The 24,485-nt window shown below is 37.6% G+C and overlaps 1 protein-coding gene across 1 annotated transcript in view; it reads left to right on the top strand.

The window, feature by feature from the left end:
- LOC120753014 (coagulation factor XI-like) overlaps positions 1-12,241 on the top strand; it is a 58,437-nt gene extending 46,196 nt beyond the window's left edge. Inside the window, exons 15-16 of the mRNA XM_040064867.1 lie at positions 2,242-2,263; positions 12,170-12,241. Coding sequence (XP_039920801.1) covers positions 2,242-2,263; positions 12,170-12,241 — 94 coding nt within the window. The remainder of the gene's footprint in view (positions 1-2,241; positions 2,264-12,169) is intronic.
- Positions 12,242-24,485: the final 12,244 nt, after the last annotated feature.

The following is a 24,485-nucleotide window of genomic DNA, read 5'->3' as shown; positions in this document are numbered from 1 at the left end:
AATGGCTCAAAGAGATAATAATGAAACTAATAGCTTGCTTTCCTCTCTCAAAAATGTGATTACAGAGATTAAGAATCCTTCAAGGGATGCCATAAATAACTGGTTAATACATAAACTGCTCCTCTCTTAGCACTTCCGTGAATACTTTGCACTGTGAACTGATGTCTTGGTTTTCTAGTACTGAGAGCAGCACTTACTGAAACATATCTAGTTATAGCCCAAAAATGGCACAGACAATATGCAATGGAAAAGTTGTAGCATTAAATTATTCATTCTCAAGGGATTATCAATACATCTGAATATAAAGTATTTGACACTTGAAAAACTAAATCATAGTCTAAAAATAAATTTTTTCCAGGTAAGTCGATAGTTTATAGATATCATAGGTTAGCACAATTTTGTTTTCTAGATATAGAGAAATGTAAAATGTTTTTTCCCTGCCCTAACCGTAGCGTGGGTTGGGAGGAGGACAAGGACCTGTCAGAAAGCAGGCTGGGATATTGACAGTGAAGTTGACCAATGAGAAGTGTCAGTGCGACTTTGGAAGGAACATTTAAAACTAATCTGCTGAGACTGCCCACTCTCTTGCTTTGGTGCCTTGCCGTGAGGTAACATCGTAATCGGGCCAGGCCCGGCCGGGTCGGGCTCTGCTGCCTCTCTGGGCGGCCGGGCCGGGCCTGGCCGGGCTCTGGGGGCCGCTGCCCGCACCGAGAGAGCCGGGGCCGGGCCTGGCCGGGGTCTGGGGGCCGCTGCCTGCACGGGGAAGGCCTGGGCCAGCTGAGCCCCTTTCCCTTGCTGCGGGCAGGGGAGGGGGGCAGCTGCAGCTCGGCAGCACGGGGCCATGGGCTCAGACCACGGCAGAAGGGGCCAAAACATGGCCCAGCTTAATCACCGCTGGCAGCGGAGAAAGCAAGCCTGCAGCTCCATAACAACTCTGAGCTGGACGGCCTTAGATGAGACCGAGGGGTGGAAAAAGAGACGTTTGCTGGTTTCTTCTACCAGCTCGGCGTGCGCACGTGGCTTTGCAAGCCCAGGCAAAAAAATGTAACCCTTTCTTAGCAATACAGAACTTTTAAAGCACAATTCTTCCTTGAGAGAAAGAAGAAAACAGAAGATACATGGAACAGACGCTGCATGAAGTCAGTTAGATGAGAAGTGAAAGAACTAATAATATTGGAATAGGATTGAAGAAGTAGACATTTTTAACCGGACTCTTCTACAGTAAATTATGAAGAAATGAACTGTTCTTTACAGCATTCTTAGTATTAATTTTGGGTTGAATGCTATTCTAATCAAAATTAAAGACTGGTGTAATAGAGATTTATTTGAGAACTTTGAAAACCCCCGCTCCTGGGTTGAAAACGGAGGTCTCAGCCTTTTGAGACAAAGATAATTTTAGATAAGAAGAAGTATTCGTAAATAATACCCCAAATACACTGAGAAGCTCTGCGGATAAAACATCACAGTCTGCGAAAACTCCGGGCGGCAGCAGGTGTGTGACAGCATTAGACTATTATGTCTTGTAGCAAACATCTTCATGAAAGATCTTAGAAGGACTCTACTCCTAAGATAATGTGTAGTTTTGTCTAAGTAGTGAAACTGACTGAAAATCTAAAGTTGTGTCTTTCTATGTTGTTTAATAAGAAAGGTAATAGTTTGTAAGAAGAAAGAATTGTGTTTTTTAAAGTTTCATTCTGTTTTGTTTTTTTTTTCTTCTATTCTTTTAGTGTGTGTTAATAAAACCATTTTCAGTTCATTTTTAAGCTTAAGCCTGCTTTGTTTATTTTTCTCCTAATCTCTCACTCCCACAAAAATATTAACACTAAAACCCCTACATTAATTAGTGTTTCCGCCCGGTTTTATTAAATTAAAACCATTACAATATATTAATACTATGCTCAGAGTGTTGATACTATTGACATGTTACACATACACACAGGGCTGTTACCTGTTCCCTTGGTAACCATGTGTATTACACTGGTAGCATAGCAACATATGTGAACATGCATGGCTTTGAAGAATCTATAACAAATATATAAGTAAGTGGAGGGAGTCAGGTCTGAAGGAAAGACATTTTTTGTGCATTGGCAAAAACCGAATATCGTACCTTCAGGAACTAATTCTGGAAGAATAATTTTTTTTTTTCCTCTTAATGCCCTCTATATTGATTTCATAGTTGGGATTGCAAATTTGAAATACAATTATTTATTGTCGTTAATTGCTTGCCCCTCTTCCTTCTAGGATGAAAGTGCATCATCAAAAAGTAAAATTTCCTGAATGCTTTCTAAAGAAAAAGTGTGGAAAAATAATTGAAACATAATAGCCAAGCCACATTTTGGGCAGTTTTATCTATGATTTCTTGTTTCTAGTAGTCAAACTGCAGTATCAGGATTTTGAAAGAGAACTGTATGAGAGGGGGATAGTTTGTAGAATGTCGACGTTATAAAGCCTTAGGTAAGTTCAGTCAGTTTTAGGTACAGGTGATAAAATGGCAAGAAAAAAATAAATTGCTCCAAATGGACTATGAACTTGTATTTCCACAACACTACGCACTTGAGCTTTGTGGTGTGAGCATTGCATGACCTAGTCATGGACAGACTTCTCTGAGCTGATTGTTACTTTAGAGACTTTGGATTAGAGCTGGAAAATCATCTCTGTTTAGGACCATGTAAATTAAATTTTGTAAATTCAGTATTTCTCAAGCATATGCTTAAAGCTAAATGCATTATTAAATGCTGATCAGAATGAATCAGGTATGAACTTAAGAATATCGGAATGTCACTTCATGAACCAAGGACAAAGACAAGCAAGTCCTCTGATCTGCAGTGCACTTTTTCTCATTGGTGCATGTCCTATCCTTGTGAGAGTGTTTAAATGAGAAAGATTAGAGGTTTGAAAACAGCATGCAAAAGTCTAAGGAATGGTAAAATATCTATACTAACCCACTGCTTATGCAAATTTTTATTGCTCGGTATTTTAGTGATTTAATTTCTGTACATATAAATCACACTGTGTTTCTTTTGTTCCTCATGAGATTAACACTAAGGAGCTGTTCTTTATAAAACTTCAGCAAATTTCCATCTGTGTAAAATTACACATTCAAGTAGGTGTGAATTCCAAAGGAAATTACTTACTTTTACTGTAGTCTCTTTTTGACACAATGTTCTCATTTAATTATCTTCACTCTATTTTCATTTTTGATGCTGAGTGGGGTTATATGTGTGGTAGAGACAATATGTGAAACTTGTTATCTGGGTAGGTGTGAAAAGTATTTATGTAGCTACATCCAGTTTTTACTTTACTAGAAAAAGACTGTATGTGACTTAAAAGCCCTGACTACATCCAGAATCCCCATGTGATGATGTGTACCCATATGAAAAAACTTTTCATACAAATTTTAATTCAGTGTTAATACTCTCAATTATTTGCATTTTTGTTGAATCTTTGTTTCATATATGCAAACAGTTTTTCTCTGAGATGTCATAGAGAGTTGTCAGCTTCTCCCCCTATATTAGGCTTATGATTACTATGATTTCTTGTGACTGTGGCTATAAAAGCCAGAGAAATAATAAAAAAAAAAAAAACAGTTTGTGATACACTGACACTTTCTCACTGTGTGCCCTATATTTATACATTAATGACAACAATCAAACTTCAGTCTTTGCGCATCTCTCTCCCCTGACCTCAGTTCGCGTGCCATGTGTTCTTGATGTGTACAATTCACTACAGCTTTGCTGGGTGGGGGAATTTTCACCTTAGTGGAGGCAGACTCATGAGTCAGGAACATGCTGATGGTACAGTGGGTTCACATACATCCACTCCCAAAAAGAGGGGGAAATTAATTTCTGACTTTTGCAGAACACTTCAAATGCTCATATTGCTCAGTGACTTTTGCTTGAAAGTTCTCGTTTCAGGAACTGCCATTGCCAGAAATGTGAGCAAAAGGTGTTTTGATAAGGAATCTCAGCCCAAATTGTTTGGAAGACCTTATAGCCCATTCTGGCTTATAAAATCTAATGGTGACTTACACTGTGGAAGAGGACCATTACCTGTGCAGACTTCTCAAGATAAGGTGAAGTCAGCTGTCTCTTAGAGATGTGTTAAAGTTTAAACTAGCAGAAACCTTTTTCTCACACTAAAGAACATCACTCAGGATGCTGGACTGAATATCTCATTTTTAGAAAAGCAAGTGATACGATATAGCTGCATAACACCAGGGGCAGCATCCATTACAAGGTTGCTCTCATGTCTTCCTGTATTGTAAAGTGATTGACAAAGAACAGAGATAACAAGCTAGGGCAATGTAAATTTTGATTAGTTTCCTGTCCTCAGTATCCTTCAAGCTGTGTCTTCTGTCACTTTTTGAAATTATAATGATTATTCCATATGGATCAGAGATTTCCAATATAATCCTTGAGTGAAACTAAGTTTATTTTAGTAACATGAAGAGACAACAGTCCCAATTAAATCAAGTAGGTCCAACATGTCAAAGCAGCATAGAATGGTTTGGGTTGGAAAGGACCTTAAAACTCATCCCATTCCTCCCCTCCTTCCATCTAGTGGATACCTTCCACTAGACCAGGTTGCTGAGTCCCCTCCCACTTGGCCTTGAACACTCCTGACATGGGGTATCCACAACCTCTCTGTTTCAGTGCCCCATCACCTTTACCGTAGGTAATTTCTTCCTATTATGTAATCTAAACTTACTCTCAGTTTAAAGCCCTTCTCCCTTGTCCTGTTACTACATGCCTAGATGAGTTTTACTGCCAGAGTGGTATTCAACTAAAGGAAGGAAACAAAGTGGGAAATTTTCAAAAGGTGATAACTAGTGTCTCTGTGCAGCAGCAGTAGCATCAGTGCAAGATGAGTATTGGTGTCACAACTGGTAAGTTCATTAAGTGATATATGGTTATATAGGGCTTGAAAGAGGTGGGTTCAGTTCATCCTTTCTATGTGACCTTGGACAAGCTGTTCATGGTGTTGCATAGCAGAGAAAGTGAGACTTATCTGAATACCTCTTTCAATTTAATTATGGGGAGCTGTTTTCCAAAAAAATTAATCTGTTAAGGGCAGGTAGAGCTTTATGTGGAGTGAATTCTTTCTTTCAGCCAGTCTGGCTGTTTCCAGGCTTATCTCTTGATCTGCAGTGCTGCTTCCTGTAATCCTGATGCTCTGAATGGCTCTCCCTTATTTCATCTGATATCTTTGGGGAGAAAACTGTTGCATCTGAATCGTACTTAGGTTTTCTTTCAGTAAAACAAGGGCATTTCAGGGCCTTCTCTGGGCCTGTGATGACCATTGGCATGGAGCATCTTCCTCCTCATTACATGGTCCAAGTGGATTTATTTTTTTACATTTTCCTAACACAGTTTCTTTCTTTCTTGTTTCTTCCCTGCTGATGTTTGAAGGTTATTCCCAGCCTCTCCCAGTTGTGTTTCCCCAGATGACTGTTGTTCATTGCACACTGATTTCCTGGGGCTCTCAGGTCTTAAACACATACGGTTTCCCATCACTCAAAATAAAACAGGTTGGGCAGTGGCTACTGAGTCCTGTACAGCCAGCTCAGACTGAGTCACAAGTGTGCTGGGTGCTTTCTTCTGCTAATGTCAAAGATCAGGTTTGCAGTGTACATGGTTCTGATGCAGAACTGCTCCTCAGTTTCTGCTCTGATCAGAAACTGGAAAATGTTCTCAGCCATTTTAGGTTTCCCATAGCCTCTGTGCTAGCCTTTTCTCTGCTGCATAGCTCTGCTGCAGTGATAACAGCAGGCACACATGGAAACTAAGCAGATGTGCCTTGACTTACTTGTAGTAAGTTAAAAGGCAAATGTTCTAACACATTTTTTAAAATTGCATTTAGCTGATCATTGCTAACAATTCGTAAGTGCACATCGACCAAAGTCTTCTGTAACTAGCCATAATTTAGATACATTGCTAGATACATTTGGACCATTTCTGCTATACTGAATATTAAACATCAAGTACTGGACTTCTCTTGCCAAGTAGCGTTATACCAAAGAACTTATGACAATTTAAAATGTTTTGAATCCAGTGGATATCACTATAATAATGTGTGTCAACATCCATACCTAAATAGATGACCCTGAATTAGTAAAATTGCTAGGGATCGGATTCTATTATTGTATTATGTAGCATATGGTTTATATATATATATATATATATATATATTTGCCTCTGTAAGTGTTCTTGTGGATGTCAAGGTCTTTAAAATAGCAAAATTTATCTAAAAATTGCAAGATGACTTGCTCTCTTTTTTTAGTCTGACACTCAGTTAACAGAAGGGAACAGTCCTTATCATTATTAAATTGACTCTTTTTTTCAAGTTATATTGCATCTCAAATTTTAATTTATTTCTGAAGAGCAGCCAAGAGAAATCTGTTTAATATTGCAGTGCTGTATGGCAGAACTCCTAGCCTGTGCCCAGACAATCCCCTGACTCATGCTCATGATGGCTGAAAGAGGTCAGATCTGAGGCTGCAATATATTAGAATCAGAATATTATGATCTATGTGAGTATCTCATTGAATGCTGGGACCTTGACCTTTGCTACTCTTTACCTTAGTCATTCCAAATGTATGGGCACCATTTGAACTAATTTCCACGGATTAATTTCATTTTCACATGGATCCCAGTACATATGTGACTCTTAGTCACATCCCAAAGCTCTGCACCTGACACACAGCTGTGCTTCTCTCAGAAGTGAAAATGCATGATTTCATACTTAGAAGGTACTTAGAAGGTACAAATGATGTAATCAGCTTCAAGATAACAAAAAGCTTCCAGATATGTTTTATATTAATATTATAAATGGAAAATGAAATTTAATCTAAAATAAACAGCCCTTCAGACACCTCATGGTAATCTACCACTGAAATGCATAGTGTTAATAACATTTCATTATGAGAGTAGTATTGGGCTTAACATGCTACTAACAGAGTTAGAAGGAGCTCCCTGGAAGGTGTCTGAAGGAAACAGGATAATGTCAATCTCTTTTAACTTCATTTCATGAAACAAAATTTTCTACTGTTTCATGTGCCAGAGATGCATCAATATGGATGGCACTACAGAATGAGCTGTCCCTGATTATCACTGCTTTTAATCTATTTTGTTAATGAAATCATTAGTTATTTTCATGTCAGCTAAGACAGAACTATGGCAACTTTTATTATTTGACATTGATCTAGTGAGTGCTCATGTTCCAGCAATCGATGAGTAATGAGGTGTCTTTTAAAAATCCTGAGTAGCACTAAAAGAAACGAGGTATATCAAATTCTTAATAGGCACTTGTAATGCCTTGGCAAAAAAAGAAAAGGAAGTAAAATGTACAGTGAAGTTTGGAAAAAGTTGTCATTTCTCACTGTACCTTATGTTCTTTCCTATAAATATTCATATGTTGAAATATTATGCTAGGAATTCCTAAGTCCAAATGTACCATGACTTGTGAATCCCTCAGTCTGAACAAGTATTCACTCCCTATTGGAGCAAGTTTGTAAAAGAGCTCGTGCCTGAAGAGTTGGGGCAGCAAACTGCTTACATCTTCTACTAGCTGTACTTATGTAAAATAGAATAAATGGTCTCTAAAGTAACATCACTTATAAAGATTATTACTTCTTAGCATATATCAACTATGTGTGATGATGACCTCTACAGATGTATGGCTCTTTCAGTCAGTAGATTTTTTTTTGTGTGCCATTGACACATAATCCATTTCATGGCATGCTCTGTATTTCTATTTTCTAAGGAAAAGAAAAACATTTCCTTTGCTTAACCTGATTTGCAAAAAGCCAGCCAACTAGGCAAACAAAATCCCTGTGGTGTCTTTCTTACAAGAGTCGAACTATTGTCCCAATCTCAGAATTACATGATTAGTTTTGTGGGCTGATGTAAAAACTGACACACACAAATATTGAAGTATATTCATGTTATTTATAGGTTTCTCTTTCAAATACCAAGTGAAAAAGCTTTAGTTTTCAAAATATTTCAAATTACTTGAGTAATTATATTTTCATTCTAAGCAAGCATCAAAACATTTACAAATTAGTAGGCATTTTCATTTATTTTTGGATCAAACTGTCAATTTCTTTAATTTTCTCAAGTCATCGACTGGTGCCTCTGGACAGTAAAATAGCACAAAATTATGATTATCTGTTTATGGGATAATATTTACAAAGCTGTTCTCTTTCATGGGTCTTTAACTATTAGCTTAATTAAGGCAAAGCAGAAAAATATCACCTTCTTTGCCAGTTTACTCTCTCTTGTCTGTGAATTCATCCATAGGACCACAGAAACCTAGCATCACTTAGGCTAGAAAAGGCCATTAAGATCATTTGTTCAAGGAAAGTTTACCACTAAACCAAGTACTACATGTGCTGGAAAAATGAGAAGTCTAAGGCATGTGAATTTTGGAAGAGCAAATATGACTTCTATTCTAAATGGGAGATATATCTATTTAATGAAGGTTCCTAACAGAGGATTAGGGATCTCTTATTGCAGAGTTACAAGCAACTTCAAGCTTTTCTCAGGACATATACCCAAGGCTACTGCAGTCTGGTACACAGATAAAATCACTCATGTACTGAGGAACCAGAGAAAGCTGGAGATGTTCCCAGTATTTTAATTTCCCACTTTGTCATTAGCTATTGAAATTTGTATTCCTGCACATTAGGGGCCTAAACAGACCCTTGGCATTACGTAACCTAAGTGTTAACATGGAGTTAGCATTACATAACCTAAGAGTTAGCATGGAGTTCCACCCAGCAACTGCAATTCATCACATGCCTAATGGTGTACCCAAGACTAATCCCTTAGCTCTCCCTTGCTCAGCAGAGGGATTTCTCTGATGCCACCAGCAATATCTGGGGACTGAATGTGTTGACTCAGCTGTGCCCTGCCCAGTTCATAAGCAGTGAAGAGGACAAGTGCACAGGTAGTTCCTGTGCCCTGCCTTGCTCCTCACTCAAGCTGGAAATGTTGAGCAGGAATCAAGAGCTCTCTTGGGCCTGTTACTCCCCTGCAAGGAAAGTGCCTGGTCTTGCCTGGAAGCAGGTAGAGTAAAACACTTTAAATGCATGTCACAGACAAGGCTTAGAAAAAGGCTAGAAAAGTCAATGCTGTTATAATTATTTTAGTAACAGTCTCAGCGGTGGAGGCAGACACAGACGTTGAAAGTGCAATTATGGCAGCTACTGTGGTGATAACAAAAGCAGTGCAACAGCAGGTACCCACTTGTCTTTTTCCTTCCTTTAAACTGAGGCATCAAAAGAAAGAAATGGCAATATTTCTGAGGTGAATAAAAGTATTTTGATTTTAATCACACATTCACTTGCCTCTTTCCCCTTTCTTAATATGCAGCACTAGGCAGAAAATGGTCAGAAAACTTGAGAGGCTCTGTCCTCACAGCTAATGCTGCCATATAGAAAATTCCAGTGAAACCAGTAGCGTGAAGAAATACTGAAAACATTATTTTGGTAACTCAAATATATCTTTTGCTTTTAATGCATTTCCATGCTCAATCATTTCAGTGTCTAGATGAGGGTGAGATAGATACTCAGAATGAGGCAGTCTTCAGCTACTAATACATTGGGTTTGTGCTTGTGGCTAACTGATTTGGGGATTTTTCTTCTAAGTCCTTTCTCTAGCTGTTTACTCTTTTGGAACTATGGGATCCTTAACCAGTTATTCCTTGGAGGACAAACAAACCTTAGGAAGAGGAATGCCTGAAGTCCAAAAAGCTCAAAGAAGGAATAGGAAAATATAAATTTCCTATGTTCATCTTATGATGAATATACTCAGAATGAGAATGTCAAAATGTGCCGTAATCAGCCTCAGTAGTATACCACAGACCTAATCCTGCTTTAAATTCAACATTAAGAGCAAGAACAAATTTCAATGTGTACTGCATTTTTTGTAGAAACTCTTTACTAAGGGGTTGGTGCTTTGAAACAGCTACTTTCATACTTTGGAAGGAGGCTAAATTATAATTAGAATTTGATTTTTCTAGGAAATGTGTTTTAAGAGCTGGAAGATTGTTTTCCCCTTCTTTTTTTTTTTTTTAGCTGAAGAACTGCTTTCTATGTACGTGAAAGAGGTAACAGTCTGATTGTCTGATTGATTTTCATTAACTATCGAAGAACTTGCAGCTTCCTTAAGGAGAAAAGAGAGAATTTGTAGCTAGAAATAGCAGCTTAAATGCAAGACCCTGGCAAGCTGTGAAGGACAGGAAATGTAGCAACCTCTCTGGGGTAGGACGTGTCCATTGTAAATGCAGCTGGTAGAGAAATCTAAGTGAGATTGATTATTTTGAAGTAATTTGACATGGGAGTGACGTTTGTGACTGCTTTATGAAATACCTTAGCACCTTGATGGAAAGAGTTCAACATGACTTGTTGGTTTGGAGGATTAAGACTTTAGCTGTGTAAATGATAGGCCTCCAGATATTGATCTCCGTGGGTTTTGCAAAGTCTGACCTGTTCAGCAGGTCTCTAACATAATTTTGTGTTTTGTGGGTCTTAAGAACCTTCCAACCCTGCAGTTTGTCCTTTTTGGGATGCCTGCAAGTCTTCATGAGTATGGCCAACCTTTTAGAAGCAGATGATTCTAATGGAAATTTGGTCACAAATGTAGTCTGAATTGCTTTTAGCATTTTCTTTTTCCATCAAAGGAAACTTACAGGTACATAGAAATTCAGAATAGTAATAGGGTGTGTTTTTCAAAATCCCTATTAACTTTTAAAATATCCATGCAGGTGGATTAATTTCTATGATCTCATTGTTTAACACTGAACTCAATTAGAACATCTGTATCATAGATTTTAAGGTGAATCTGAGAAATAATGTGCAGTTTAGGTAAGAGCAGAATAAGCTGATTGTAATCACTGATACTTTTAAAACTAATAAAATAGTTTAAATCTTGCATTTTTTCTCCCAGAGATTGTTGTCTATGTTGCTTTTTAATTTTTTTTTTTAATTATTGTTATTATTATGTCAGGGAAATCTAATTTAAAAGATCACTTGGTTAGAAGAAGAGGAGGAAAGGATATAACTCTCATTGTTTTTAAAATTCTCTATTCTTAATATCGCAACAGGTAAACTGGCAGAAATAGGATGAAAATTAATTACATGCAACAAATTTTAAAGCAAAATAATGTAAGTAAGTTGGAAATTTTTAAATCTATTTTTAAAGGCTCCCTCCATGAGAGTCATATGCGACTGAAATGCAAGCCTGTTCCAGTAACAGAGACTAATCACATAAAGATTATACTTACTGGCATCATTCAGTGACTGGATAGATCAATATAACTGTGATTAATTCACTAAAGACATTATAAGTATTAAAAGTTTAAGTGCTACAATTCATTCACATTAATATTATGCAAATTTGAAATTGATTGCAAAAGCAGCAGCTTCAACAAATTGTCATTTTTTGTATCAGATAGTAACATTTAACCCAAGTGAGTCATTGAAAACCGATATAGTCATGGACAAAGACACTCTAACTAGTTAAAGTTAGAAAGTGGTATGTTTATTCACCGGTGGGCGGCACGGGAGTCATCTCCGAAAGGCGTGGCTGCCCCGAACAAGGCTCTTTGCTCTCTATTTATTTTTCAAGATCTTACATACAATACATATGCATAACCCCAGCACCTCCCATCCCCGCTCTCTATTAAAATGAGGCTATTAGTCCTCCACGTGTGCGCAATTCTTCTCTTGAATTGGGTCGGTGGTCTCGAATTGGGTCAGTGGTCTCAAAGGATGAAGTCAGGAGAGTCTTCATCAGGCCTCTGTGACCCTCTGGCACTGTCCAAGGTCCCCTGCTTCGTGATTGATTGATACCAAGTCCAATGGCCAGCACATTGTTCTTACTGGTTTCAATCTGTTCTTATGATGGTTCACTTACTCCACTTTTTCTATAAACAAGCTCATAATATAACAGTTAGCTCTAGCTTGGGCATCTAATAATCATTAACTTACCATTTACTAATCTAACTTACATTTTGATCAATATAAATTGCTTCTAACCCTTAGCTAAAATCTTAACTCTTTAAAATCATGATTCACAAGGCTGCAGTACTTCAATTAATGTCATACTCTTTAAATGTATAAAAAAGTGCCCATAAAATTTTGTTTTAAAATCAGTGGTTTTATTCACAGCACTCGTTCTATGGAAGGCACTCTGCTGCACCTCTTCTTATGAACATTACCACTGCCCCTGGGCTACAATAGATGTAAGGTAGCACAGACACTTCAAAGCAGAACTTTAGACACCAGAGATATCTGGTATTTGGCCTGTTCAGTCTCACCTTTACCAGTTCCTGATTTTTTAGAACCTTGATATGCAATACACAACTTGATATGCCAATACACAACTTGATTCTTATCTTCATTTATCTTAACATGAAATCTGTACTGTGAAATTCCAGACATCAACACCTAGATCTTATATCCCATACTTCTGAAAAAAGGTGCCAGAATTCTGGAAACTCCGGAGTTCAGTGAGCTAAGGTGCCATAAGCACAGTTACTACTCCAACACTACCAGTGAAAATGGCAATGAGGTATGGGATAAGGAGATCATAAGTGTATGATGCCCAAAGCTGCAGCTTGGTTTGTGAGAATTTTGCGACTAGACAATCATCCTATCACCCTGGAGGAGGCAAGCAGTGGCCTGGACTTTGGAAGAACTACCTGGAGAAGTGTGTGTAGAGAGAAATTAGACTCACAGGAACAATCCAGCCAATCATGCAGAGGCATCAGCTTACTGAGGAATTAAATGGTTAAGTGTTTTTTGTTGCATAATTGAGCTGTAAGTAACTGAGAATCCTGTTGAGAATGTTGATTAAAAAGAACTTATACATTGCAAAAATAGAGCATGTACCTTGAGACAAATATCTGGTTGTTCTAAAGAAAAGTGAAAAGCTGTTCCTGTAACTAATAGAGGTTAGATAATTATGATGTCCTTTTTTTGTGTTGTGGGCTTGATCAGCAGACCTGAATAGACACTGTTAAAGAGGTTCTTGCTGCTCTGTGGTTCTGGTATTTGTTGTCTGTCTGTCTGCCCACTTAGTCATGTTTTGAGGTGCTACAGAGAACCTTAAAAGGTTTAAGAGAAATATTCACTCTCTTTCCTTGAGCTGGTATTACCTTGCTTAAGTGAGGGTGGTAAAGATTGACACTCTATCTGGAGCAGGCCATGAATTCACCTTGGTATTAAACTTGCAGAACCATCTGATTGCCATAGCTTTCTATAAATAACTTTGTGTTACATGCAAGACAGTGACTGTCACAAGTTTGTCACACATTTTGCTTTCTTAAAGGAATGAAATTTATGGAGAAGGGCATTTATCTGTGGGAAAAGCAGAGAATAAAGTGCCTTCTTAAATTCCTTGTCAGTGAAAAAGCCTTAATCTAGTAACAAACCATATCTTCCTCTTAGGGGATCAGTCAAGCTCTTTAGGCACAGATTTTACCTAAGGACCAGGTCTGAAAGTAGATTTATGTTACTGTATGTGGGCACCAGAGGCAATAATTTCCAAATGAACTTTTTAGCCAGATTTAATTACTCACTTCTCCTTATTGAAGTAATGCTGCTTTGAAAGCAGATTGTGGATGCCATAGCAAATGAAGGAGAAGGGTAGAAGCCTGTAGGTTCTGCTCTGTTCATGGGAATCTGTCTTGTGTAGCCAGGACTACTACACACCAAATAAACAGTGTGCTTCTAGAAGTGAGGGGTAACAACAAGCAGCTTGATCAGTCAGCTATATCTGAGTCACAGGGCTTTACATGGTTTTCTTAGGGTGACAGAGCAAAGCATAAGACCACAGGGATAAATATAGAACACAGCTATTAGCCTTGGGCCTTTTCTTGCATGATGTGTGCTACACAAGCTTTGGGGCATAGTGTGTAGGGGGATGTCATTTTACTCTGATAACTCTAGCACAGGGAGCCACTCTAACCCCTAAGATGCTGTAGCAGTAGTGAAATGGGTCTGTTGCCAATCCACGCTGTGCAAATGAAGCAAATTTTCTCTCTCAAAGACTGTCTGCATGCCCACTCAGGCAGAATGTTTAAAGGTGTGATTTTGGCTTATGGATACAAAGTAAGAGCTGATTATATATTTTTTCCTCCACATCCTTTGCCTTTTCCTTTCTTTTCCTCCTCTTCCTTGTTTCCTTTTCCTTTTCCTTTTCCCCTTCCCCTTCCTCTTCCTCTTCCTCTTCCTCTTCCTCTTCCCCTTCCCCTTCCCCTTCCTCCTTTTTTCCAAAGTAGCAGTTCTTTTTTTCTTTTAAATAGTACTCATGTTACTGATTTAATTAATATATATATATTTTCCACCTTACTCTTCTACGTCTCTTTGCTGACTGCAGAACTGCAGAATACTGAATTCTGCCAGCGTCTTCTTGGCACAGCATCACTAGTTTCCACAGAAAAGGATCTGGTCCAACCATTACTGAAAAAGAGAACCTAGATGAAATTATCTAGCATTCTGTCCAATCATGTCTTGAAAACTTTCAGTGATGGAGACTCTGATATGTTCCTGTAGAGGTTGTTCCAGTGATCAATTGTTCTTATTGTGAAAAGAAAATTCTCATATCAAGATAAATTTATTTGTGATGCAGCTTGCACCCTTTGCCCCTTGATCTCTTTGTATGGCTCTTAGTAATGGAATATTGTAATGAGACCCTCCTTGAGTTTTCTTTTCTCCAGAAAGACAAGATCTTACTCCTTCAGTCTGTCCTCACCAGGCAAGTTCTCCAGAATTTTGGTTATTTTCATGGCCCTTCTTAGTCCCTCTCTGTCTTTTTTGAACTGTAGAGACCAGAACAGGAAACAGTGCTCCAGGTGCAGTCAGACAAGCTCTGGGGAGAGTGGAATGATCATGCCTCTACCATTGCCCTGTGGCTGCAGTCTGGGATCTGATTTGCCATCATTGCTGCAGTGGGGCTTGGTTGACCCATGTTCCACCAGGATCCCTGGATCCCTTTCAGCAAGGCTGCACCTCAGCCCACAGATCTTAGCCTATACTGGGCTCTTTGATCATTCTGCACCAGGTGCAGGACCTTGCACTTTTTGTTGTTAGACTTCATGCTGTTCTTGACATCCTGTCCTTCCAGCCTGTCCAGGTTTCTGTATGAGATGCACATCCTACCACCCTTTGCACAAACACATTAACATATAGTTCAGTGTGTTGGAGACAATCTATTCTTGGTTTTTTTGAATCCATAAACTTCCTTCACCACTTGAAAATTAATTGTAACAGAGTTCTGAGATTTATAAGTTTTATTCATCTGTGTCAAACAATTAATTATTGTTGTAGAGTTAGTTTATGTACCTCTTCTGCTCACTAGATGGAGGTAGGCAACCACAACGAGGGCAGCTTTCCCTCAGTTTTGCATTATGAAAGGAGAGTGATATATTCTGTGCTGATTTGGACAGCAGGGAGTGCTTTTTATCATTAGAAATACTATTCTTGTACAAGGTTGCTTGAGGATAGGATGACATTTGCACTTACCAATATGTAGCTTTCCATCAAAACAAACTTTTTTACTGCAATCTGTTTTAAATGAAAACTAGTCTGGGTATAATTTAATCTGATACATTTTATTATCAGTAATCCACTTCTGAATTTAGAGAAGAATGAGTCTTTTTTAGATCATGCATAGATGTGTTTTTGTGCAAAAATTACTTTATTAAGACAAAAAGAGGAACTTAGTAACACTAATTTAAATAGATAATATATTATGTATGTCCTTGTACTAGCAGTTATAAAATGCAAAGCTGTAAGTTTTACAGTATTTGTGTATTCCCAACATACAAGAAATAAAAATATAAACAGCCTTTTCATTAACAGCTTTCAGGTGTTGCTCATTTATAGTCACTTACTTTTCAGTAAGATCCCACTTCTTTACAACTTAAGTTGCTGCTTCTTGTAGCTTAGTTTCTAAGAAATTATTAATTTATAGAACATTTTGGAAACAGTGGGAGAATAAAAAATTCTGTTCCTTCAGCTACTGAAGACAGCCACAAACCTGTCTTTTAGCCTCAGAGTGCTCTGTGCAGACATGTACAGCTGTAACAACGAAATAAAGCTTGGCGTCAGAGCTGATCTAATGTTACCTCTCAGACACAGGAGAGCTACAGTGCTGCATACTGAACTTCTTGGGAATGACTAGATTTTACTTTTCTAATTTTGTAGATGAAACTAGTCTATATGTCTGTCTCCTCCATTTCATGCTGAAATGATGAGCTAATAGACATCCTGAGCTTGCAGAAATAGTGGTAAATTAACTCAGATAGTGCAGGTTTATATGATTACCATCTGCTTTCTATGGAATTAAGCAGGGCTGTGCATTTGCTGTGAGATTATTTAGAATGGGGTTGGGTGAACTGATCAGCCCTGCTTTCACATTCCACACTGGCATCTTCATGCTGTACCATTCTGATCACTGGCTCCCACCTGGGGTAGTGGCCCTCGTTAGAGAGTTTGACCTGGCTGGTACAGCTAGAACTGAAGGGAGGTGTGTTGGTAAATGAGAGAGGGGAGGAAACAAATAAAGGATTATTGTACTACATGAATGCACTGATCAGCTTAGCCAGGTAATTTGTCCCTGCTCTGCATCTGTATGTGCGTGCAGTAACAGGTCCTTTGGACAGGATTACAGCAGTTCATCTCTTGATCCATCCTCTCACAATCTGTGAGGGTCATGATTGTGAGGCTGTATCCACAAGTGTATTTTGTTAGACAATTTCTCCTCCTTTAAGCATTGGGTTTGGTGTGGGTTTTTTAAGCCTTTTAAAAAATTCTTTTAGCCCTCATAAGCCCATCAGTGCCTGTGGCACTGAGGTCCATTTATTGCTGTATGAAGAAATACAGCTTTCATCTGATTATTTCCAGTTCTCACATTGCAAGAAATAGTAAGTTTTCCCCCATTCATCTCCTTCAACCTGTTCATTATTTCATGTTCCTCAATCATGTACATTGCAAGTGCAAGGTTATGGAGACTGAGGGCTAGGAGTGATTGGAATATAAGAAATTCAAAGAGATGGAGAAAGCATCATTAGTTCCCTGATAAATTTTGGAAAAGGGATTTAATTGAAATTGCTCTGCTTGGCCACTTGAGATGTATTGGCCGTTGTAGAAGCTTGCACTCTATTCTCAAGAACATTAAGCTGCTTTCTGACTTCTTATGGGTATAGAATACTCCATATTTTGCCAATTTCTGTAGATATTAGTGATATAATGCTGCTCAAATTATCGAGAAATGTTTTTCTTTTCCAAGATAGAGTCCTATATTTAGTGGCCTGTGGGGTGCTGCTGCAGAGTAGAACTGTCTGCACAGATTTGTTTCTGAACTATTATAGAGAAGACTTGACTGCTCTTCCTCCTACATATGCTGCTCCTTTCAAAGCCTAACATGGTTTCACAAAGCTACAGATGTTTCTTAGCAAATTTTCCACCTGCAATGCCAGCAACATGAACTCACGTGGCAGTGAACGAGACTTACCGCCTCCTTCTGCTCCCTTGTTGCCAGGACATCTGAAGAATTTAGCTCAGCAGCCAGCACTATCTGCTTAAGGTCTTTTGAGGTGCATTGGAGGTTGTATATTTTTCTTCTCTTTGGGTTTCTTCTTTAAATTTTTTTTTTTTTTTTTTTTTTTTGGTGCAGTTTGTTTTTTGTCTGTTTGTTAGTTTCTTCGGTTTTGGTTTGGTTTGGTTTGGTTTGGTTTGGTTTGTTCCAGAGCTGTGCGTTCATTCTGACACACACAAGTGTACGCTTTAGACTCAAGTTACAGTTTTTTATTTGGATATGGAGAAATATGGAGTCATGGGTGTCCTGTTTCAAAGTAAGCATCTTAAACAGCTTATACTCAAGGGGTTGTTATAATAAGGAACTTGCTTATTTGTTTTCTCCTCCAGATTTTTTTTGACTTCTCTCTGACTCCTGTTTTTCCATTTTTGTTCTGTATGCACCCCTGCCTTTGCCTTATCTCATGTAAGTGGGGTGGGTTATTTCCATCCACACAGCCAAGCACATGCACACAGGGGTCGTGTCTTTTCAGCCTGGTGTCTTGCAGAAGCTCCTGTTCGGTAAGAGTGGCTCTGGGTTACAGCAAAACTGTGTTCATTCTACTCCTATGGCACTTTAGGAGCTTTGAGGGGAGGGAGTGAGGACCATCCTTGGTGCTAAAGACTGTTCCCAGGAATTTGACTTCCTGGTATTTTACTAATTACAAGGCTTCATTCCCACACTGAAACAATACAAATGTTGATGGAACAATACATATATATCTAGTTTTGGGAACTGGAGTCTAACCAGGTATTGCTTGAAAACACCATCTTATTTTTTTTAAAGACTGAAAAAACGAGAAAGTTTTTCTTGCAAGTAAGTGGAAGGACAGGACATTTTCAATAAGACTTTGTTTTCTGTGAAGAAAGTAACACTACAAGTTGTCAACAGCTACAGTCATGATAACTCCATTAAAATGGAAATGAGCTCATCATTAATCTCTGTGAGCTTTGGATTTAAGTTTTAATGACAAAAATAGCCATTATGAGAGTATAAGTAGAATTCATTCTGTAATTGCTTTAATTAACCCAGTCCCCCTCTGCAGAGCTAGCTGATGAGCCGATGGCCTGACTGTCTCAGGGAAAAGTCCTGCAAAAAGCTGTTAGAACCTGTAAAGTGTATCTAGTGAATTAAGTATGCTTGAAGACTCTCTGCCAGAACGTGTTTTTGTTGCTGCCTATGGCTTCTAGACTAATGCAGAAAGGACTTCAAAGTGGAAAGTCTTTGGAGGCTTTACCTGAGGGGCTTAAACATCAGCAGAATTCAGCTAAGCGTGCCCTTGTTGATTTCAGTGACCTTGTGCAGACTTTGTAGCAAGGCTGGCCTTCCTTGTTCCAAAACAGCTTTGGATTAGAGAAGCAGTGTAAATAACATAGCTGTGTGCTGTTATGACCTCTTTTAAATTCTGCCCTTGTAATCCTTGCATGGTCCACTTGTACGGTGCAGACCCTCTTACCCTTCTCAGTTTCAGTATTGAAATGGTAGGGCTGTTTTTCTTACATGAGATCAAAGTCGTGCAGTGTTGGTGGTACTTCCCTCAGCTGTGAGTTCCCAAGTCTGCTGTTTGCTTCTGTGAGTCTGTGTGTACGTGTGTGAGTCAGGAACTGGTATATCACATAGCGCAACACAGGCTGTGACAATGCATAGTTTCCAACTTTAACTTGTCCTCTCGAATGCCGGGCTTTCATTACATATTATTAAATAAAGTAACAACCTGACTGGGTCAAAGACGCCTCTGACCTGCTTTTCTTAAAAGGACAGCCTCTACTCCTGCTCTGTGGGCAATATCCAGGGTTTTTCAGTGTTCAGCAGTTTCCTGCTAAGGCCAGTGTGTGCGGCAGCCAGGGCTTCAGATTTGAGCCAGGAGTCTCTGCAAGGGACAGCTGGGAGTAGTTACCCTCCTGTCCTGAAGCTGCAGTTCTCATGATCTCCTAAAACCTATTAACAGCAGCTTCTACACTAATTTTTCATTTAGGATGCCTTGGTTGTTTTGTTGTTCAGGACTTGTCTTCAATATTGGAACAGTCAAAAAACTTCTCTTTTAAAAATGCTGTAATAATGTTTTGAAACAGAATTGACTTGGTCTGGCTAAAATACTGCAATCTTTAACACCTTCTACAACAGGTTTTGGGGTCTGATTTGTTGCTGTCATATATCCTTCCTTATTGTCTTGAAATCTGTGACAAAATATTTGCAAGCTTTCTGCTGTTCCATCATTCAAACTGCTAAAAAAATATTGAGCGGTGACAAACCAGGGTAGAACTTAGGACTCCTTTTGAAAAACTTAATCTATGCTGATGGTAAATTATGTTTAATTGGTCCTCCAAATTTTTTTTTAATTTATCCTATGATTTTTTTTGTTAATTGTATTTTTTATGTTAATTAAGAAACTATAATCTGATATTATGTAAAAAACATAGCTAATACCAGCATGTATCCTGTGCAGTCCTCACTACTTACCCAACAAGCTGCTCTGTTTGCCTTAAGATTCAGTTTTTTAACCTGAGTTTTAGATTAAGAACTGAAAAATTAATACATAGTTTAATGAACAACTTTCACAGGTTGTATTTTGTTTTTAAAAGTGTTGATTTTTCTCTGTTTTATTATGAAATAAGCATATCTTTAAAAAGTAAGATTATGCTACTCTTTTTTTAAATTTCCCTTTATGCTGTCAATAATTCTGATTTTTTTCTCCTCTCCTTTTTTCTTTTCCTCTCCCCTAGTTTTTTACTTAAAGAGTGTGTCTTGGATGAAGGCAGACCATGGAAAATGTTGACAAGAGAGAAAATCTTAAAAATGGCGAACCACCCCCCCCCTTGTTTTCTACTGAAACGCCATGTCAGGAGAAAAAAAAATTAGTGAAATGCTTTCCCTTGAAAAAGTTTAAAATTAAATTCTATTTAAATTAAATTCTAAGTAGTCTTATTGCTGTACTGAACCATTTCTGCATTACTGGAGGATTTCTCTCTTGCCAAGACCCAGCATTTTCCATCCAAATTACCTCAGTTCCAACCACTTTTCCTGCTGTTTTTCTTTGTATCTCAGTTGTTATTTCTAGTCATCTCTCGCTGGCAGTTTGCCTACATATTAGGATTTCAGTTTCACCTCTGCTTGAAGTATCAAAGGGCTCCTTGCCCTGCTCAGAGCACTTTACAACTTTTGTGTATAGCACTGTGTATTTTGTATGTCAGGTTTAGAATATTTGAGAATATTTTGTTATGGGGTTTGCTGTTTCTTAAATGTTACAGACATTCTCTTAGATATGGAGGTTAAAAATTTTTTGAGGTCATGCATTAAATTCTAGCGCTCACAATTTATTTAATAATTAATTAATATATATATATATATATATATATATATATTTTTTTTTTTTTTTTTTTTTTTTTTTTTGGTGTTCCTTATTGTCTGATGCTTTTATTAAACAGCCAGAATCGGTCCTCACACAAGCAGGTGTGCTAGTGCATCTTATTTATGTCTATTTGGATATATTTTAGTTTTGTTTTTTGTATTTTCTGTAAAACTTGATTTGCTGTTTATCTTTTGATATTTATGTATGGGTATTTCTCCTCCTTTGAGGGCACATGAGCTTCCTTTAGGGCCCAATTAACATTTTTAGTTGAACTATAGGTTAGCCTATGAATATTGCCATAACTTTTTTTATTAACATATCTGAAAGCATTGGAGACCTGTTTGGTCCCTATACCAGAAGTTTTATACTCTTAATTCAAAATGCATTTCTTTCATGATAGCACACTCGATGTACCTAGAGCGGAATCTCTCTTGTGTCAGCACTAGACCTCAGAGCTCTTGAATTCCAGATTCTTTATTTTCTGCTAAATTGATAGATCAACTAAGACAGATGCCTTTTTTTTTTTACCCCCCCAAAAAGGAACTACTTTTTCCATTTGTATCCAATATCCAATATGTCCAGAAAATATTCTAAACTCAGTATTCTAAACTACTACTATTTTTTTGGCTGTAGAAAACCAAATTTTTCATATTTTTTTGACTTCTTATCTCCCACAATAAACACTTGCTCTCTGGAATGCACGGCCCTTGCACTAATTTTTAAGTTTATTTATTTTTGTTGCTGTTTGGGGTCTGAAACACCTTGTATATATTAAGACCTTGAGCATGATCAGCCCTCAAAACTAGGAAATTTTTCTCTTTAATTTAATTTCATTGCTTCTAGGCACCTAATCTACCTTCAAAAATGTTAACAATCAAAAATATTGTTGAATAATTTTTTTCAGTTAGCATTAGTGTAAGCTATGTCTAACATGAAAGGAGAAGCTTAAAAAAAGCTGATTTTTTTCCCATCAAATTGAAGTTCTTTTTTATCTGCAGTTCAATTCAGAATTATAATATATCATGTGTTGTATATTCCAATAGGACCTAGGAAATTCTGGCATTATGAGATGTTTCTTTTTTTCCAGTAAAAAATGAAACACAGAACATAAAACTTGTTGAACATTTAAGCACACTTTACAGATAGTTGATGCGAGAACCAGATTTCAAGGAAAAAATAGATAAAATTAGAAAGACAATGCAATTTAAGATAATAATAAGTGATAAAGGAGGAGAGGTAAACAAAAAGTACGCAACAGATAAGCCAGCAGTGTTTACAGCTTGTGCATGTGTGACCTGCCTCAGATCTGCACCATTTTCATCCTTGGCAGCCAACTGCCACACCATCCACTGCTTCCACTGAGAAATGCCTGATCTCGTGTTTATTGACATGCAGAGGAGAGATCTCCACACTAATTTGTAAATGTTGTTTCATCTTCTTATTTATTTATAGATCTTTGAAGTTTGTGTGGTAGGAAAAATACATTTCTACATAGGAAGGAAAATGGGATGTTTATACAGGATGGTACCTTTATTTGAAAAATCTGAAGCATCTGTACATTATAGCATAGGCTTCATAAATAAATTTACAGAGCATATTATCAGTGCATATTGAGAAGAGGACTTCTTGAAAAAGTAATTACTTTGTCGTATCCTATGGAGTGCTATCCAATTTACCAGCATTAATAATTCTCCTTATGAGTCATTTTATACTTAATCACCTCTCAGCTATTCATATAATACAAAACCCCTTCATAAAAAGTCAAAAGATAAAACATTACTTTGCTTGTTCAATAAAACAAATGGCAGTCAGAGAACTTTTGTCTCAACACCATAATCAATATTATAACCAATATTAGCTCATTTCTCTATTTGGTCTTTAAAAAAATAGTTTCTGAAGGAGTGATAAAGACTCAGAGTGAATAATGTCATTGTCTGTCACATTATTAATAATTTTTCAATGATAAAAAGTGTTCCAAATAATTTCAGGTTTTAGTTTTGAGAATGATGCTTCATCTTTTCCATTTGAGTCTGTGTGCATGTATGCAAACCTGTAGAAGTGATGGGAAGCACTTATTTTTTGCTCCAGGGATTAAGGTTCCCTTCAGAGTCTTGCTGTTGTCAGTGTTTGAGGGAAGGAAAGACACAACAGAGGGAATTTCTGACAGAGTGTCTGTTGTCTTCTGCAATTCTTGCACTTTGCAGAACTGGTCATTGAGGGTTAGCATCAAACATAAATTTCTGAAAACTTCTTCCTTACCACAAATGATTCACACAGGGACTTAGTGGAATACAAATACAATTTTCCCTTTGAATAAATTACTCAAATCTGTCTTGGAACAATGGTTTTTTACTTCATTTTCAGATGCAGAAGTTCATACCCTTTATTAGTTTATAAATGCACAAACTGCATGTGCTTTGTAGTTAGAGTACTTTAAGACTTTTTCTGTAACATATAAATTTGTAAGCATGGATTTAAAATGCATTTTGAGACTTTTATCAGTCCTTCTATGGGCTAGACACACAATAAATCTGTAATTTATTTTTTTTTTATTAGTCACAATTTCAGATACCACATACTTCCAATGGGCAAAACTTAGGCTTTCTATTTTTTCATGTTTGCATAGTTGAGCTGTAATGACAATTACCAGTGTAAGTGTTTGTGATAGTAGTGTCCTGGTTTCATCTGGGATGGAGTTAATTTGTTTCCTGCTAGCAGGTGTGGCGCTGTGTTTTGGATTCAGTATGAGAATGATAACACACCAATGTTTGGTTGTTGCCAATCAGTGCTTACCTCAAGTCAAAGACCTTTCAGTGTCTCAGGCTCTGCCAGGGAGGAAGTGCACAAGAAGCTGTGAGAGAAAATGGCCAGGAGAGCTGACCTGAACTGGCCAAAGGGATATTCCATACCATGGAATGTCATGCTCAGGACATAAACTGGGGAGAATTGGGTGGGAGATGCCAGTGGTGGCTCAGAATTGACTGGGTATTGGTCAGTGAGAGGGGAGCAATTGTACTGCGCATAACTTGTCTTTTTTGGGTTTTATTCCTCTCTGTTTACTCTAATTTAGTGTCATTATTATTATTATAGTAAATTATTAATATAATTTTAATTATAATTTATATTTTTCAATTATTAAATTATTCTTATCTCGATCCAGAGATAAGATTTTTCTTTTCTTTTTTTTTTCCCTGATTCTTCTCCCTATAAGAGAATGAAGGTGCGATCAGTGAGCAGATGTGTGGGACTTAGTTGCCAGCTGAAGTTAAACCATGACAAGCACTAGAACAACACTAGACTACTTTTTATAGTTCTGGTCACCCACTTACATGGCCTTTATTTAGAACAATGTGGGGAAGAGCTAGTTTCTAAGACCATAAAGAACATAGCAAGTTCACCATATAAAACCAGAGCAAAAAAGTCTTCACCTTTTTGTTACACAGGGCAAATTAAGAAAGGACAATAATTATTGTATCTGTCTTGCTTGGAGAGGGAACAAATGCAGTGGAAGTATTTTTGAAAACTTCACAGCTGGATTTCAATAGGGGCAGAAA

Source organism: Hirundo rustica, chromosome 5 (genome assembly GCF_015227805.2).
Source record: "Hirundo rustica isolate bHirRus1 chromosome 5, bHirRus1.pri.v3, whole genome shotgun sequence".
Taxonomy (NCBI): Eukaryota; Metazoa; Chordata; class Aves; order Passeriformes; family Hirundinidae; genus Hirundo; species Hirundo rustica.
This window is presented reverse-complemented; position numbering and strand designations above follow the sequence as displayed.